The 15,670-nt window shown below is 37.1% G+C and overlaps 1 protein-coding gene across 1 annotated transcript in view; it reads left to right on the top strand.

Annotated features, from left to right (window-relative positions):
• Positions 1-4,741: 4,741 nt before the first annotated feature.
• LOC118240553 (NACHT, LRR and PYD domains-containing protein 3-like) overlaps positions 4,742-15,670 on the top strand; it is a 14,611-nt gene continuing 3,682 nt past the window's right edge. Inside the window, exons 1-6 of the mRNA XM_035521284.1 lie at positions 4,742-4,783; positions 4,910-4,939; positions 5,060-6,953; positions 11,994-12,167; positions 12,921-13,094; positions 15,288-15,461. Of these exons, the coding sequence (XP_035377177.1) occupies positions 5,074-6,953; positions 11,994-12,167; positions 12,921-13,094; positions 15,288-15,461 (2,402 nt within the window). The 5' untranslated portion in view covers positions 4,742-4,783; positions 4,910-4,939; positions 5,060-5,073. The remainder of the gene's footprint in view (positions 4,784-4,909; positions 4,940-5,059; positions 6,954-11,993; positions 12,168-12,920; positions 13,095-15,287; positions 15,462-15,670) is intronic.

The raw sequence follows: 15,670 nt of genomic DNA on the forward strand, positions 1-15,670 counted from the left end.
CCAGGTTAGTTGCTTATTCTCCCAGAAACCAACCGTATCCCTCCATTTGTCATGTCCTGAATTCTGATGTTTTTCACCTGTTGTTCCTCATTAGCTTGCTTAATCCATCTTCCCCACTTCCTCTTTGTGAAGTATTGTTTCTACCAAGGCTAAGCATACTAAACCTTATTTAGTTTCCTCTCTCTCTGGTCATTTCATTCCCCTTTTCCTTTGTGAACTCTCACTGCCTGCCATTATTGTACTACTTTTGTTCTCCACTCTCAGGTTTTTGAACTGTGCCTGTCCTTGTTATTCCTAGACAGAAAGGATAGTGTGTAACCCCAAACAGCACGTGTAGCTAGTTATGTATCCCCCCCCCACATGTAAACAGCAGTTAAGGAGGCCTAAATCTTTTCAAGGTACAGTTTCCAGGACACAATTTAATGTGTTTATGGTTCTGTACTTTAGCCCAGTTTAATGGGGTCTATAAGCTTGCTAAGGGGGTAAAGGTAAGAAAATGACTCCTTACTGGGCAGCACCAGGACTGGTGAATAGACCTTTACTGGAAACATCTACTAAGTATTTGAACTGAACTGAAACATTTAGCGCACTTTCACTTTTTTCATAAACCTAAAAAGCATAATCAATTTTTTCGCATACACATACATCAAGGAACAAGTTTAGTTCACGTCATAGTTTTCATTCCTCTAATGAAATGAAAAGCACACATATTCTCAGCTATGCTATTTAATTAATCTGTTCCATTTGTGCATCTTGCTTCTGTTTTATGCTTTCAATTTGTATACTGTTTTACACTTTCACTTCAAACATAGTCACCAGTTACTAGCATTCCTGAACACCTTCTTACTGAAAATATAAAGACTGTGTGTTTAGTTTACTTGTTGGGCTTGTTTCCTTTATCTACACTATCACTACAGGTTTAGATCATGGGTGCAGTTTTAAAAGTTATTATCATTTCAAATGAATTCTTCAGATGTTGCATTTCTGCATTCTCAGACTCCTTTGATGGTGTATGGAAATTAATTTAATTAATTGATTAAATATTTAAAATATTTAACTAACAAGTGGCAGAAAGTATGGGTTTATTTTAAATGTTACAGCAGTCGGCTTGTGGATGGAAAGGATGCAAACGCTGTGCGACACGGCTCATGCAGCAGCAAAGTGTTTGAAATTGGGGTGTTTCCACCCAAAAATGTTTATTAAACTAAGTTTTAAGTAGAATTTTTATGAAATTGGCCCATTTGAATTTTCATTGTGTTTTGAGTGTAAAGGGGGCTGAGCTGCCTGCAGTCCTGAGTTCAGGTTTGGCTTTGTGCTGGGGTGTGTCCTCTGTGATGGTGTTACAAAACAAAGTAGTGGCAGTTTTATTCTTACCTTCTTAGATAAGTGAACCTGCTGCTTTTCTTACTCTGGCAAGTTTGTGTAACTGTGTACTTGTTTAAAGTAAGCAGACCTACATGTATGTGGAAAACCTTTTTTTCTTGTAAATGGAACATGCATTACAAAAAATGAGCTATGAACTAGCACACTGAGTACGACAGCACATATTGCGTAAGCATGCATACAGAGGAAACGTGTAGAACACAGGATCAGCATGTAAAGCACGGGGTCAAACACAGACAATGAATGACCATAACACAGGACTATAACCAGAGACAGGTGTAACACATAACAAACTAACAAGGGAGGGGCGTGGCCATGTTAGACACACACACCGAATGACAAACAGCAATGACACATCAAACTGACATGGGGAGGAGTCGAGGTGGAGCGGCCGTGCCATGACATATAGCCTATAATTTTGCAGACTCTCGTCTTTTCTGGTTCTCTGATTGTTGATTGTTCACAGTGTAATACTAATTGTAACAATCTGTGTTAAATAATTGGCTAATGTTGATGCTAATAATGTGATTAAAGATGCACTCTGAAATTCATCAGTAATGTGCATCGTCCGTCCTGAGCCCCTTTATTAGTTTCCTAAGTAGTTTATAGGTGATTCTTTACTGCTAAAAACTTCCATCTCTGACACATGTAAGACCTTCTCTTTATAGGTGATTCTTTACTTCAAAACCTCTATCTCTGACACATGTAATACTTAGTTTTTTGTCTGTTAATGTTGTTTACAGTATCTTATTTTTTAGATTATTATTATTAAGGTAAGATTATCAACGTTTACCGTTAACGTTGCATCCTTACTAGCATGTGATTACCCCAGCAAAGCATCATTTTAATTATTACTGTGCTTTTATTTTCAAAACATTAACACATAAGCAGACATGTACATTATAGCAGACATATACATTAGAATAGCAATATCTGCCATGAAAACAATGTATTTTATCTTTTTCCACCATTTCACTGCGAGTTATACTGTGTATGACTATGTATGTGACAAATAAACCGAACTTGAACTTGAACTAATGTTGGAGGTTTCCACAGGATGCAGGGACGAGTCGCGTGGAACATAAGCATAAGTTTATTTTACAGGTAACATTCACATCCAAACATACACACTAATGGAGTCAAACACCGACAATACAAACGCGTAAACAACAGACTTTTATACATATATGATAACGACACAATGAGGAGCAGGTGTGAGACACAGGGAGGGTGTGGCCACATTGAAGAACACACGCACACACACGTGCGCGCACACACACACACACACACACACACACACAAGGAAACATTCAGGGAGAGGGGCCATACCGTGACATTGTGTTTATGAAGACTATTGACATCTAAATTTTCCATGTCATGGTGGCAACCATGAAATCACCATTTTTTAAATATTTTTAAAGTATTTTTACAAGTATTTGCAATGATGCGCAAAGCTTGATGAAAATTAGTTTAAATGCACAAAAACATACAAATTGAAAACGGAAAATATACTACATGAATGTTATTGTAATGTTGCAGTTAGAACCATTTGATTAAAACCAAAAAACATATGCATGTTCCAGATTAAAATGTATGCAGTTTTGGGGCACAATTTGGGGTACCTGTTTACATGTATACTGACTGTGATGGTTAAAATAAAATGGTTTTTGTTTGTTTGTTTGTTTGTTTGTTTTTTAATATGGGAGAGTCAAGCGTGACCATAGTAGCAGAAGCACCCTTATATGTAGTTCATCTTGGTGATCGTTCATATTTCTTGAAGCTAGTTGCTTATCAGCAAGGACTCCTTGGGAACAGTGTGGAAACTTGAGAAGGCATTTTATTGGGAGGGCACTTTATTGGGAGGGCAGTTTGGATTGTGCTCATTTCTGGTGATTGCAAGCAGTTGGCAGGGCATCAGATATCGGGTAAAGGTGGACCTTAGTACACGGGGCCCACCTTGGATGCAGGGCTGCCCAATAAACCCTGAAATAAATGGATTTTGGTTTGTAATTTTTATACTCTGTTATTATAGAGATAAATAATACCAGCGTGTGCTCCATGATGAGTTCTGTTTATCTGCTCATTGTGTCCTTTAATTCACACCACGCCCTGCCTCAAAAGTGAATGTGGTTGTGTAACCAAGCATTTGATCTTCTGTTCAGAAAACGAGACTTTCAGTGAACTTGTACTGACTGGAAATGTATTTAGGCTCTAGTAGCAGTTGACTACCATAATTCAATAAACAGGATTTTTACAGGACAAACATTATACTGGATCATATCTTGCCGCTGTTGCTATGGAGGATTCACAGTAATTAACAGTAGCACAAGTGTTAAATTCTTGTCTAATGCATACATTTTTTATTTTATTTGGATACCAAAGGGGAGAAACGTGTACTCAAGTGAGTGATCCTGAGGACAGATATGATTGTCTCTCTCTTTCTCTCTCACATACACTGTCGCATTCAGGAATCGGTTTGCACGCAGCTGCTGCAAGCGATCGGCAGGTCAAGCACACCACTAGCAGGAGAATCAATATGCAGATTTAAAAGTAGAAGGTAGCTGGAGCCAACTACGCCTATTAGACTATTAGACTCACTACAGTCCTCTCCTCACTTTACACAAAAGGGCCACAACTAGGCAGTGAATCTATTCACTAAGAGGTGGCTAAGTCACAGCTGGGTTACAGTTGGGTCCTCCTGCATGCAGATTTATTGTATAAGTTCTAGCGATGTTGTTGACTAGAGAGATAGTTAAGAATTCAGACCTGATTACAATGAAACCAAAATCAGGATTTCAGAAAAAGTGAGCAAGAAAGGGGGCTGAAGACAAACTACTGTGTCCAGAGCTTTGCCTCTGCCAGCATGGCTCATTCTCCTGGTAACAAACATCAACAGAATCTGCAAAGCAAGTAATATTTGTTTTCTCCGATATGCTTGCTTTATTACTTCCTCGTGGTGCCAGGCTAGTACTGATGCTGGGCATTTCAAATATGTTGATATACCACATGTTTGGGATGGGAAAATGTTTATAAATAAAACATTAATTATAATGAGGGACATAAACAAAAATGTGTGTTCAATATTTGAGAGGCAGTAAGAAATTTTGTGCACTTGTGACTGTAGAATTTTATAAAACATGATTTTTTTGTCCTTTTGGGCATCTTGCTATGTACTAAACCATTGGTTTCTTTATCAGAATTACAGGTGAAAGGTACTGATGGAAAGGATGACATCACCATCACCAGCACGTGCTGCTGTCCGTTCCACCTCAACTTCTGATGCCCCTTTGGTTCACACCATAAGGGCTCATGAAAAAAGTTCTGTAATCGCACCCATGCTCTCTAGAAACATTCAATGCTCCAGTTAAATTGAACATCTACTCAGACACAGGCCATACAGGTATGTTGTGACACAGCACTGATGCAAGTCTGATTATGCCATGGCTGAGATTAAATCTGCACAGGATCCATGTCATGTGATGCCTTGTGTGACAGCTATTTCTCTCTACTTTATGCTTCTTCACAGAACACAACTCAGTTGTTGATCATGAACATGGTAAATATTGAGCGTTTTATCATATTCCTTCAAAGCAATTCCGAGTTTGTCTTGTAGTTATGAGAACCTGCAACCATCTTTTGCTGTGCCAAAATTAAGTTTCCTTTTTTATTTCTTTAGTGACAAGTGTTTTGATGAAGCATAAAACCAGACTGAGGAAGAAGTTCAAATTCATATGTGAGGGTGATTCTAAAATTGAGCACAAAACCCTCTTCCAAAAGATTTATACAGGACTCTTTATCACAGAGAGACAATCCAGAATGGAGAGAGAATGTGATCATGAGGTTCATCAGATTGAAAGAAAATTCAGTACACAGTCCAAGCATTATACTCCTATTCATTGCAATGATATTTTCATTGAAATTCCTAAATGGAAACCAAATACAGAACCGAAAGAGGAAGTTGAAGGAGAGGCAGAGGCAGAGGAAGAGCAAGACATAAGAACTGTGCTGACCAAAGGCATTGCAGGGATTGGAAAAACTGTCTCTGTGCAGAAGTTCATTGTGGACTGGGCAGAAGGAAGAGCCAACCAGCACATAGACCTCGTGCTTGTGATGCCTTTTCGAGAGCTGAATGTGGTGGAAGCTGACGAATTCAGTCTGTATAAACTTATTTGCATTTTCAACCCTGAACTTAAAGGCCTATGCAAGAAGATGTATGAAGAATTTAAAATTGTATTTATTTTTGATGGCCTAGATGAATTTTATTGTCCTCTGAATTTCCACCAAAAACTGGTGTCAGATATTACTGAAATATCTACAGTTGGCACACTTATAACAAATCTAATCAAAGGAATACTACTTCCTTCTTCACACATCTGGGTAACCTCCCGACCAGCCGCAGCTGATCAGATCCCATCTCAGTACATCAGCCGTTTGACAGAAGTTCAAGGATTTAATGACCTACAGAAGGAGGAGTATTTCAGGAAGAAAATCGGTGATGAGGATCAAGCCAACAAAATCATCTCACACATTAAAACATCTCAGAGTCTTTATATCATGTGCCACATACCGGTTTTCTGTTGGATTACAGCAACTTTGCTTCAGCAAATCCTAAATGAGGACAGCTTTACAGAAATCCCCAAAACTCTGACTGAAATGTACACACACTTCCTGTTCATTCAGACAAGGATTAAGAATCAGAAGTATGACAAGAAGGAAGTGAATGATCCCAAACATCTGATGAGATCCAACAAAGAAGTCATTCTGAAACTTGCTGAGCTGGCTTTCAAACAGCTTATTAAAGGCAAAGTTGTATTCAGTGAAGAGGACCTGAGAGAGTGTGGCATTGATGTCACTGAAGCCTCACTGTACTCTGGGATTTGCACTGAAATCTTTAAGGAGGAATCTGTGCTTTATGAGAGGAAGGTCTACTGCTTTGTGCATCTGAGTTTTCAGGAGTTCCTTGCTGCTGTATATGTGTTGAACTGCCATTTAAACCAGAACATTGAAGCACTGCAGTTTTTCATGCACGATGAGTCAAATGATGTGGGCCAATCTGAGGGAGGTCCAGTGGCTGGCATTTCACTGGATGAGCTGCTGAAGAGAGCAGTGAATAAAGCCTTACAGAGTCAGAATGGACACTTGGATCTTTTCCTCCGATTCCTCTTGGGCATCTCATTGGAGACCAATCAGAAATATCTACAAGGTCTCCTGGCAGTCAAAAACAACAACTCAAAGAGCATCAAGAAGACAATCCGATATATCCAGAATCAAATTAAAGGTGATGATGATTTTGGAAGAAAGAGGATGCCAAATATGAATGCAGACAGTTCCATTAATCTGTACCTCTGCCTGTCTGAAATGAATGACCAGTCTCTTCACAGAGATATTCAGAACTATCTAAAATCAAATGAGCGTACAGAATATCTCTCACCTGCGCATTGCTCAGCAATAGCATACATGCTACAGATCTCAGAGAATGTGCTGGATGAGTTGGACCTGAAGAAATACAACACATCAGAAGAGGGTTATAGGAGACTGGTACCAGCTGTGGGCAACTGTAGAAAGGCTCTGTGAGTATTTCTTTTAAAGATTATTTAAGCAATATTAATAGCATATAGGAAACCGAATATAGCTACAGCTACAAACAGGTGGTTGTCAATCCTTGTTATCTCTGTTCAAGTACAGTGAAGGGCAGGCATCCTGGGGCAGAGCTAATTTTATTTAAAGGGATGATGCACAGAGTCGGAAATAACAGAGCAAAACAAGAATATAACTGAAACTGACACTAGTGATGGAAACAGCTGAAAATAACAAGAACTAGGCTGCAGCTAACACTGGTAAACAAATAGAGACAATGACATAGAGAGTGATGAAAATCGACATTCAGGACTAACCACAAGGTTTAATAAATACATAAAGCAAATGAACAGGAACAAACACCTGGCAAAATAAGACTAGGGTGGAAAAAAAAGACCACATGGCAACAAATGGCATAAAAACAAAACACCAACAAAGTTGCATGATACTAAGTATAGTGAGTATCTTTTTGAGCTTTTGTTAAAACTGCCTTGGCAAGAGGTCATATATTATAGGCTACAGCTTATGCATATAGTTCACACAAGCTTGGCATATAGACATCTGGCATACACATATATTGTCTAGGACATGGGTGTCAAACTTAATTGAGGTAATGGGCCATATTTACGTACACTCAGTCTAATGTCAAGTGGACTTTAGCAAAATAGCATTTGAGTAATAAGCAGTCAACTCCTCTTAAATATGTACATTTATTATTTATCTAAACCATAGATTCTGTTTGATCAAGTTGAGCTGGAATCACATACAAAGCAGATGAACAGGATGTAATTCAATGCTACAAACAAACAAAATAAAAGATGGAGTTTGCTTCTATTGTGTCTTATGGTAAAGAAAAAATAGTTCAAAATTCAAGTTTTGTCCCACATGAATAATTCTCCAAAAATATCACTAGATCCTTTGAATTGTGAGGTCATCAAAACACCCTATCTACCAGTATTTATAGCCTGCACTTGATCTGCAACATGTCCTTCTCACACAAACTTAATCACTTTAGTACTAACACCACTCAGCAATGCATTAACTTCTAGGTGCTTACTATCAAATAATACACTAAGGACTTGATTGTGTCTCCATGTATATCAACCCTGCGACAATCCTTACACAGTGATAAAATATGCTTCAGGGTGCCAAGCCCCACATATAATTTATAATTAGGATTTTCATCCACCCACTCTCTGAGGTTTTGCAGGTTGGAAGGACATCGTAAGTTGTGCATTCCACTTCCTCCCTGTTTTTGTCACTGGTGCCACTGTTTTTATCAGAGGAACATTAGCAAATCTCCCGTTAGGTAGTTTTTCAATGACTATTTTCAAACTAAAAGTTCTGTGAAGTCTGCTTCTATTTAGCTTACAGTTATCTATTTGCTGTTGTTAATCAGTTAGCTTGAGCTATTTTGAAAGAAATATAGGCTATAATGAAGTTGTCTAACTTACATCTGATAAACTGACAAACTAAAGTTTTCCTTTCTGTTGATAGCTTGTTTTGACAAGCTCCACAAGCTGGCCTGCAATCAAACTGCACTGACGAGACTGAAAGTAGTTTGCGCTACTTTTAACACTCGTCTGGTCAACCTTGAAAAAGGCTGACAAACCACAGAGGGATACTACTGCCATAACCCACCTTACTTTTAAATAACTTGATGTCATTTCAGTATGCAGTAGCTTTATCTTGTGCAAAGTGATATTTGACTGATTAATGATCTTTTGGTTGAGAGAATCGTAACATTTGGAAGGAAAAAATACATCGGACTAAACAGAAGATTTAAAACATTTTTATTTGTCATAAAGTATATATAGGTGATTTTTACAAATGGTATTTATTATTTCAAATAAGAAAAATCCTTTAAATGACATATTGTCATTATGCCAAATAGTATGACTTGTGACTTCACTGCTCTGTTCCCCCTGTTTGGAATAAGAGAGGTCTTTTGTTGTTTGTAATGCATGATTTTTTAATTAAATTATGGTCCACAAGAGAATTTAAATTGAAGACATTCTAAATTCATTTGATGGGCTGAATTACAAATATAATTGGGCTGTATGTTTGACACCCCTGGTCTAAGGTCATTTAAGTTGGCAATCTTTTTGTTTTAGATATTTCTTTAGAGGCTCTATTTAAGTGTAGCTATAGTATTAAGGTATAGGCTGTACCATTGTTTGAGCTATTGTAGCACTATTTGGAGATCATGATTTAAACAGTGAACACTTCAGCATGGAAAAAGTTGTAATAATACACAAGATAAGATGTCAAGTATCCTGTGTCAAACACACTGACTTTCACATAGGGCCCAGCCCACTGACTTCATACTAGACACCACAATATTGCAAGCTCTTCACAACTGTGATTATGTAGGCACCTCCCTTCATCAGTGTTTCACTGAATTAAGTTCATGACAACCAGAAGGCTTAGCAGTGAGGTCTGGCATCCTAGTCCCACTTCCACCTCCCTCCAAGATCACCTTTAAACCAATCACATACACATATTTAGAGGTAAACCCACACTGGCCTTCCTGGTGACTAAGGCACTGTTAATGTGTACTCAATGCTGCCAGTTCCACATGGATTTTACCTATTATATCAGAAAGCATTCTCCAACATAACAGCTCCACCCTGGCTTCCAGATAAACAACATTATGATCAGATATGCCAAGCAGAGTTCTATACCAAGATTTGTAAGCCCCGTTAATTGAACCATAACACAGGTCCAAACATTTAATCTGCTTAGAAAAACAAGTAACATATTGGTAAAAATCACTAAGCAACTTTCCAAGTTTGCAGTGGTTAAAATCACCCATTACAACGTTATGAGATACTCTATAGCCTATACACTGTTTTCACAATATTGTAGAGGCCACATTTGTCTTTGTCTGGATTTACAATATGAAACAAATAATTCGGGAAATTCACTTGGAAAAATAAAACAGGCATAGAGACACAGATAAGAGTTCTCTAACAATCGCCATGTTGCATGATGCTGATTAATCTCTGTAGGAAGAACTAGCATTGTCTTGATGACTCCCATACCCAAGTTCTGAAATAGAAAAGGAACTCCCAGCTATACTGATGGGGCTCATAGTTCCCACAAAGTACTCTCCAAAATTGGAAAAATCCCCATCAATGTCAGGTTAGTGATTGTTATTTAAGTTGCATACAGACAAATAAAAAATAATAAATACTAATGTTAAGAAGAATAAAAACAGTCAGTGTGTCATATGCGCAACACACAACTGCTGCTGATTGTCACCATTATTCCAGCAGCTGAATGATATCCCTATGAATGCCAAAAATTCAGTGGTGAAAAATATTTGCCAATGACTTGAACTGCTGAATGATCAAGTGCTTCGTAATACCCACAACTGCTATCTCCCACTAGTAAGCCCTGCAATCTGTTTGTCTGTTTTCTCAAGACACTTCCTTGTAGCACTTCACTGGTAGCCTATTCATGCACTCTGCTTTATCATCATTCTTGTTGAGCTGCTGTTATTTTTCTGTTGCTGGAGAAGACTCTAGTAGCCTGCTTGCTCATCCGATCACTAAGGTCTGCAGCCCTGCATGAACAGTGCAAACAATCAAGCCTGTGTTGATGAAAAAGTGACAGCTTGTTTCTCACACTAAGGCCACAGAACAAGTGTTCTGGATTCTCTGGAACAGTGGATTCTCTTAGACACCAGAGCTGGTTGGAAGCAGCGATTTACCTTGCAAACATTTTTCTTTGTATAACGCGTCTTCAATTTGTCTACCATTACACTTCTTTCTCACTGGTCAGTGATTGATATAGTTGAGCAGTTTGGCCATTTTCAGCTCACTTGACTTCTGTCAAGCTTCATCCATTGATATTGAGGCTAGCAGGTGTTACATGGTCTTGTAGGCTGTCTGGACATAAAGCACTCAGGAATGCTTGCAGGGCTAAGTTATGCTGTATCTATTAGCAAAGAAGAGGCGCATACAGAATATACAGGGGTTGGGGGAGTCAGTGGCCTCTTGCAGTGGGGGCCCAGAATTCTGCAGGATAACTGGGGTATGTAGAACTTTGTCTGACCACACATGGAAGTTGCTGCAGCTGTTGATATGAATCCACTCTTGTTGGCTGCTGTCTGGCTGATCTGGCAAGGCAGAAAGGTTGTAAGCAGGATCCATCTGCCTTATCCTTGCCAGGTACTTGTTGAAAAAGTTTCCAAAATATATTCTTCACTTGTTCTAGCTGTTGTTAGATCTTACTTCTGACACAATTGTAGCATGTAATTATTTCAATGTATGAAACTCCTAGTGTATGAACAGGTGACAGGATACAGGTGGTAAGAATTTTAGGAAGTACTGTTTAGTTTGTCAATCAAAACAAAAACAAAAATCACAGCATTGCTTTTCAGCAGTTTCTCAAACAAGAAACCTCTTGTATGCCAGGTAGATTCTCTCTCTGGATCTGGCAATCTACTGACATTGAAATCCACATATGGGCTACCAATAACCATGTACAGATGCATCCAGTTTTACCTGCTGATTAATTTGGCATGTCTCTCTAGCTTGCTGCCATATGCTGTTGTAGCTCACACGGTAGAACTGGTAGAGCAGGGTGCTGGCAAGAACATAGTAAGATGCAATCTGTTGAATAAATGAACGTTTTCCTGTCCATTCTTTAGAACACTCATATCTGCTATTTCCAATTATACAGTTTATTATATATACACATTTGCTTGTCTTGAGATTTCCAGCAATGTAGGAGGTAATACTAAATACTTATATTATGTTTGTGTGTGTGTGTGTGTGGTGTGTGTGTGTGTGTGTGTGTGTGTGTGTGTGTGTGTGTGTGTGTTTGGAGTACAATAGAGAGTATTAAAATATCACATAAATGGAAATTAATGAATATCAAGTAAGGACAAATTATTCAATGTTGACATTTTTCATTTAAACATAAAATGAAAAATAGACAAATCCCTATAAATGCTAATATTTAATTACTTGACATCTGGTTACAGTTTCCTGATCTTAGTAAAGAATAGTTACTGCTTCTTTTAGATTGGCTGGTTGTTATCTGACTGAACAATCCTGTGAGACTGTGGGTACACTGCTACAATTGAAAAACTCACCCCTCAAAGAATTGGACATTAGTAGAAACAACCTGCAGGATTCAGGAGTGAAATTACTATCTGATGGGCTGAGGAGTTCATACTGTAAACTGGAGCTGCTAAGGTCAGTATGTCTTAGGTTCTTTTCGTGGTTGTTTTTTGTTTCTTTTTGTAATACAAATTATATTGAGCATACACATGGTTATTAACACCTGCATTAATAGTATACACTCTTAAAAAATAAAGGTGCCAACTATCGCCTAAAAGGTTTTTGGAACCATTTTTGGAAAAGAACCATTTTTGGTGGTGCCAAAATAATCTTTTTTTGGTTCCATAAATAACAAGGTTTAACAAGGTTTAATAATTCAGAGCACTTAAAAATATTATTTTTCAGAACCTCTGCTTAAAAGGCTTTTTGTGAATTATCCAAGAACCAATACCAAATGTTTCTTAGTAGCAAATGGTTCTTCAACAGCTAAATATAAACCGGAATGCATTGGAACTACAGGAGTAACCAATGAGCAAATTCTAAACATTCTGTTTATTATTAATCAAGAACTTTCAATCATCACACATGTTTTTTATTTTTAAGTGAGGAGAAATCAGCTTTCTAGAAAGAAAACAATTTAGTTTTAGCAGCAGATCTTAAATTATCCCTAAAAACAATCTGAAAGTACTCAGACATCAATATTAATATTAATATTAGGTCAATTTAGGCCAATAATATAAAATCAATGTTAGGTCAATTTAGGCCATTAATATAAAAATATTTTCTATTGGGTGACCATTATATCTTGATCCAAAAAGGCTCAATGTTAACAACATGATATATGCAATACATGTATTTTCTCTTATTCCTTCTTACAACTTATTGTAGACTACTTGGATGTAATCTCAGTGAGCAATCCTGTGAAAATGTGGCTACATCATTACTGTCAGCAAGTACGTCACTGAAAGAGCTGGATCTTAGTTACAATGACCTGAAGGACTCAGGAGTGAGTCTGCTCTCTGCTGGACTAAGCAGTTCACATTGCAAATTGGAGATCTTGAGGTTAGTGTTTATGATTGAGACTCTTGTCTTACATACATTTAGACCCCTATCTTGGTATGTCAGCTAAAAAAATGACAACATACACTTAATAAAGTAATAATAATTATAAAGTAGTAATAATTATAAACATATGTGAGTATTAATCCATCCCAGTTCCCTTGACACATTGAACTCTGAAAGAACTCAAGGCACTGGGTAAACATTACTGCTCAAACAGTAGCTGAATTACCTAAGCATTAACTTGTATTTAGTAAAATCATGATTGATTCAGTTATGACTCATCAATTAATCATTAACATCTCTGCCAACGGACAGACTTCCACAGAGCTATATTCCTTCACATTTTAGTCATTTAGCTCTGATTACATTAAGCTCTGAGAGGTCTTCTATTACTAGAAGACAAGAAGAGCCCACCTTTCTTTGATTATTCCAGTGAAGCAAACATAAGACAGACGTGTTATTGAGTCATGAAAGTGAGGTAATTCCAAATTATCATGCATTTTCAAAGTAAACGATGAAAAAACCCAATCATCTTTATTTATATAGCACTTTTCATTTTGAATGTTCATCCAATATTTTTAAAAATGCAGTACATGGATAATGTTTAAATAAGTAATATTATTATTCTAAAGGTTATACTAATAGTCTAACAGAACCAGTGCAGCAGGTTTTTTATTTCTACTTATTATAAACCACTGTAACATGGTTTAATTATTGTTAACCACTGTAACATATGTAACATATGCCACTATTAACTGTTACAGTAAGTAACTGGAACTATTAATAGTGGCATAAAATGAAAAAGATCATTATTTGTGTGAAAACAGTGCAACTAAGGATGTGTTCATATTTGGCAGTTTTGGTTTGTGTAAAATGAACCCTGGTGCAATTAACGGTTAAGTTATTGAATGTATTTTGGCAGAGAGTAGCCCACTATTCAGCAAGCTTATATCTTACCCACCTGTCTTGCATCATTTCTGTAAGGAATTTCACATAAATTTGTTGACTCAGTTCTATATCGCAAGGTTAATACTATGCCCTTTCAAAAGATAGCAGCTAACCAAACTGCCTTTCACTTGTTATTTACTTGTAGTAATGGGTTGGTTTACAAAAACAAACATCTAAAATATCTAAACATATATGCCTTTCAAGATCAGCGGGTAGCAAAAGTGGCAAAATGTTTGTTTGAAGACCACATTATTTTAATTAATTACGGATTGCCTATATTGTTGACATTCAAAATCTTGTTGTTTTGTTTTCTAGACTTGAAATAACAGGACATTTCTTTTCATGAGAGAGGAAGTATTGTAAAAATGCAATTTGTTACAATAAATGTGAATGTACATTTTATTTTATTTATTTGGGGGACATTGACAGTTTATGCAATGCTTTGCTATAAAGGTTATATTCATGTTAATATTTGTTGGAGAGAGTGAAGATTGAGTCCTGTTGTATGGGGCTCTCTGTGCAGATTAGTTGAGTCTGGAAAGGTAAAAATAAGAGGCAAGTGAGGGTGACAGCTGTTGTGTTTGGAAAATATTGAAGTCTTAAAAAAACAATAGTTTGATGTTAATTCATCCCCACTCATGCTACCTATATAAGTCCCAAAGATTACACTACCAGGTAGAGCATCCTGTGGTAATTCTTACAATGAGCATTAGTGGGTGTGTACATGCACATATTCTGATTGTCCCCACTTGTGCCACTGTGTGTAGTTGTCCTTGAAAAGCCTTGTGGGCTGGGAATCTTGAATTGAAGGATGTCAGTCATGTGTGCATAGAATTTCACCCTGATGAGTTGAATAGTTGGTTTTTGGGTAGTGCCTTATTTGTTTTATTTAAACTTTGCTGGATGTTTAATATAATGTTCTACATTAATATCATACATACATACATACATACATACATACATACATTTTTAAAACTACACTACGCTTGAATCTAAACTGACTTATGTTTGTAAAGTTACTATATGTTCTGTGTTTTTGTATGTTATGTGAAGAGACCTTGAACATGGGAATGGACCTATACAAGTTAAACTGATGATGATGATGATGATGATGGTGGTGGTGGTGATTACATTATTTCTATTTGGAGGATGGTGTTAAGCACCATTTAGTGGATGTGCCCTGAATGATGTACTGGAGTATGAAATTTTAAAAATCCTTTCATATGTTCACACTTTCCCCCCCAGATTAACTGTCTGTAACCTCACAGAAATATCAGGAGAAATTTTAGCTTTGTCTCTACAATCACCCAGTTCATTGCTAAAAGAGCTGGAGCTTTGTAACAATGACTTACATGATTCAGGAATAAAAATGCTTTCCTATGGATTAAAGAACTTGCACTGCAAGCTAGAAATACTCAGGTGAGCCTTCTTTTAACATTTTTTTTAAAAAGCATTTAAACTATGGTTGCAAAGCATTTAAGTTTTGTGTTCAAAATAAAAATATTTTGTCTGTATAGACATTTTAAAAATAATAATTATGATCTTAGTTACGTATATTTATGATTGCATTCTCATGCTCTCATTTCCTTCCTCTCTTTAGACTGAGTGGCTGCTTAGTCACAGAGGTT

This window comes from Electrophorus electricus, chromosome 22 (assembly GCF_013358815.1).
Source record: "Electrophorus electricus isolate fEleEle1 chromosome 22, fEleEle1.pri, whole genome shotgun sequence".
Taxonomy (NCBI): domain Eukaryota; kingdom Metazoa; phylum Chordata; class Actinopteri; order Gymnotiformes; family Gymnotidae; genus Electrophorus; species Electrophorus electricus.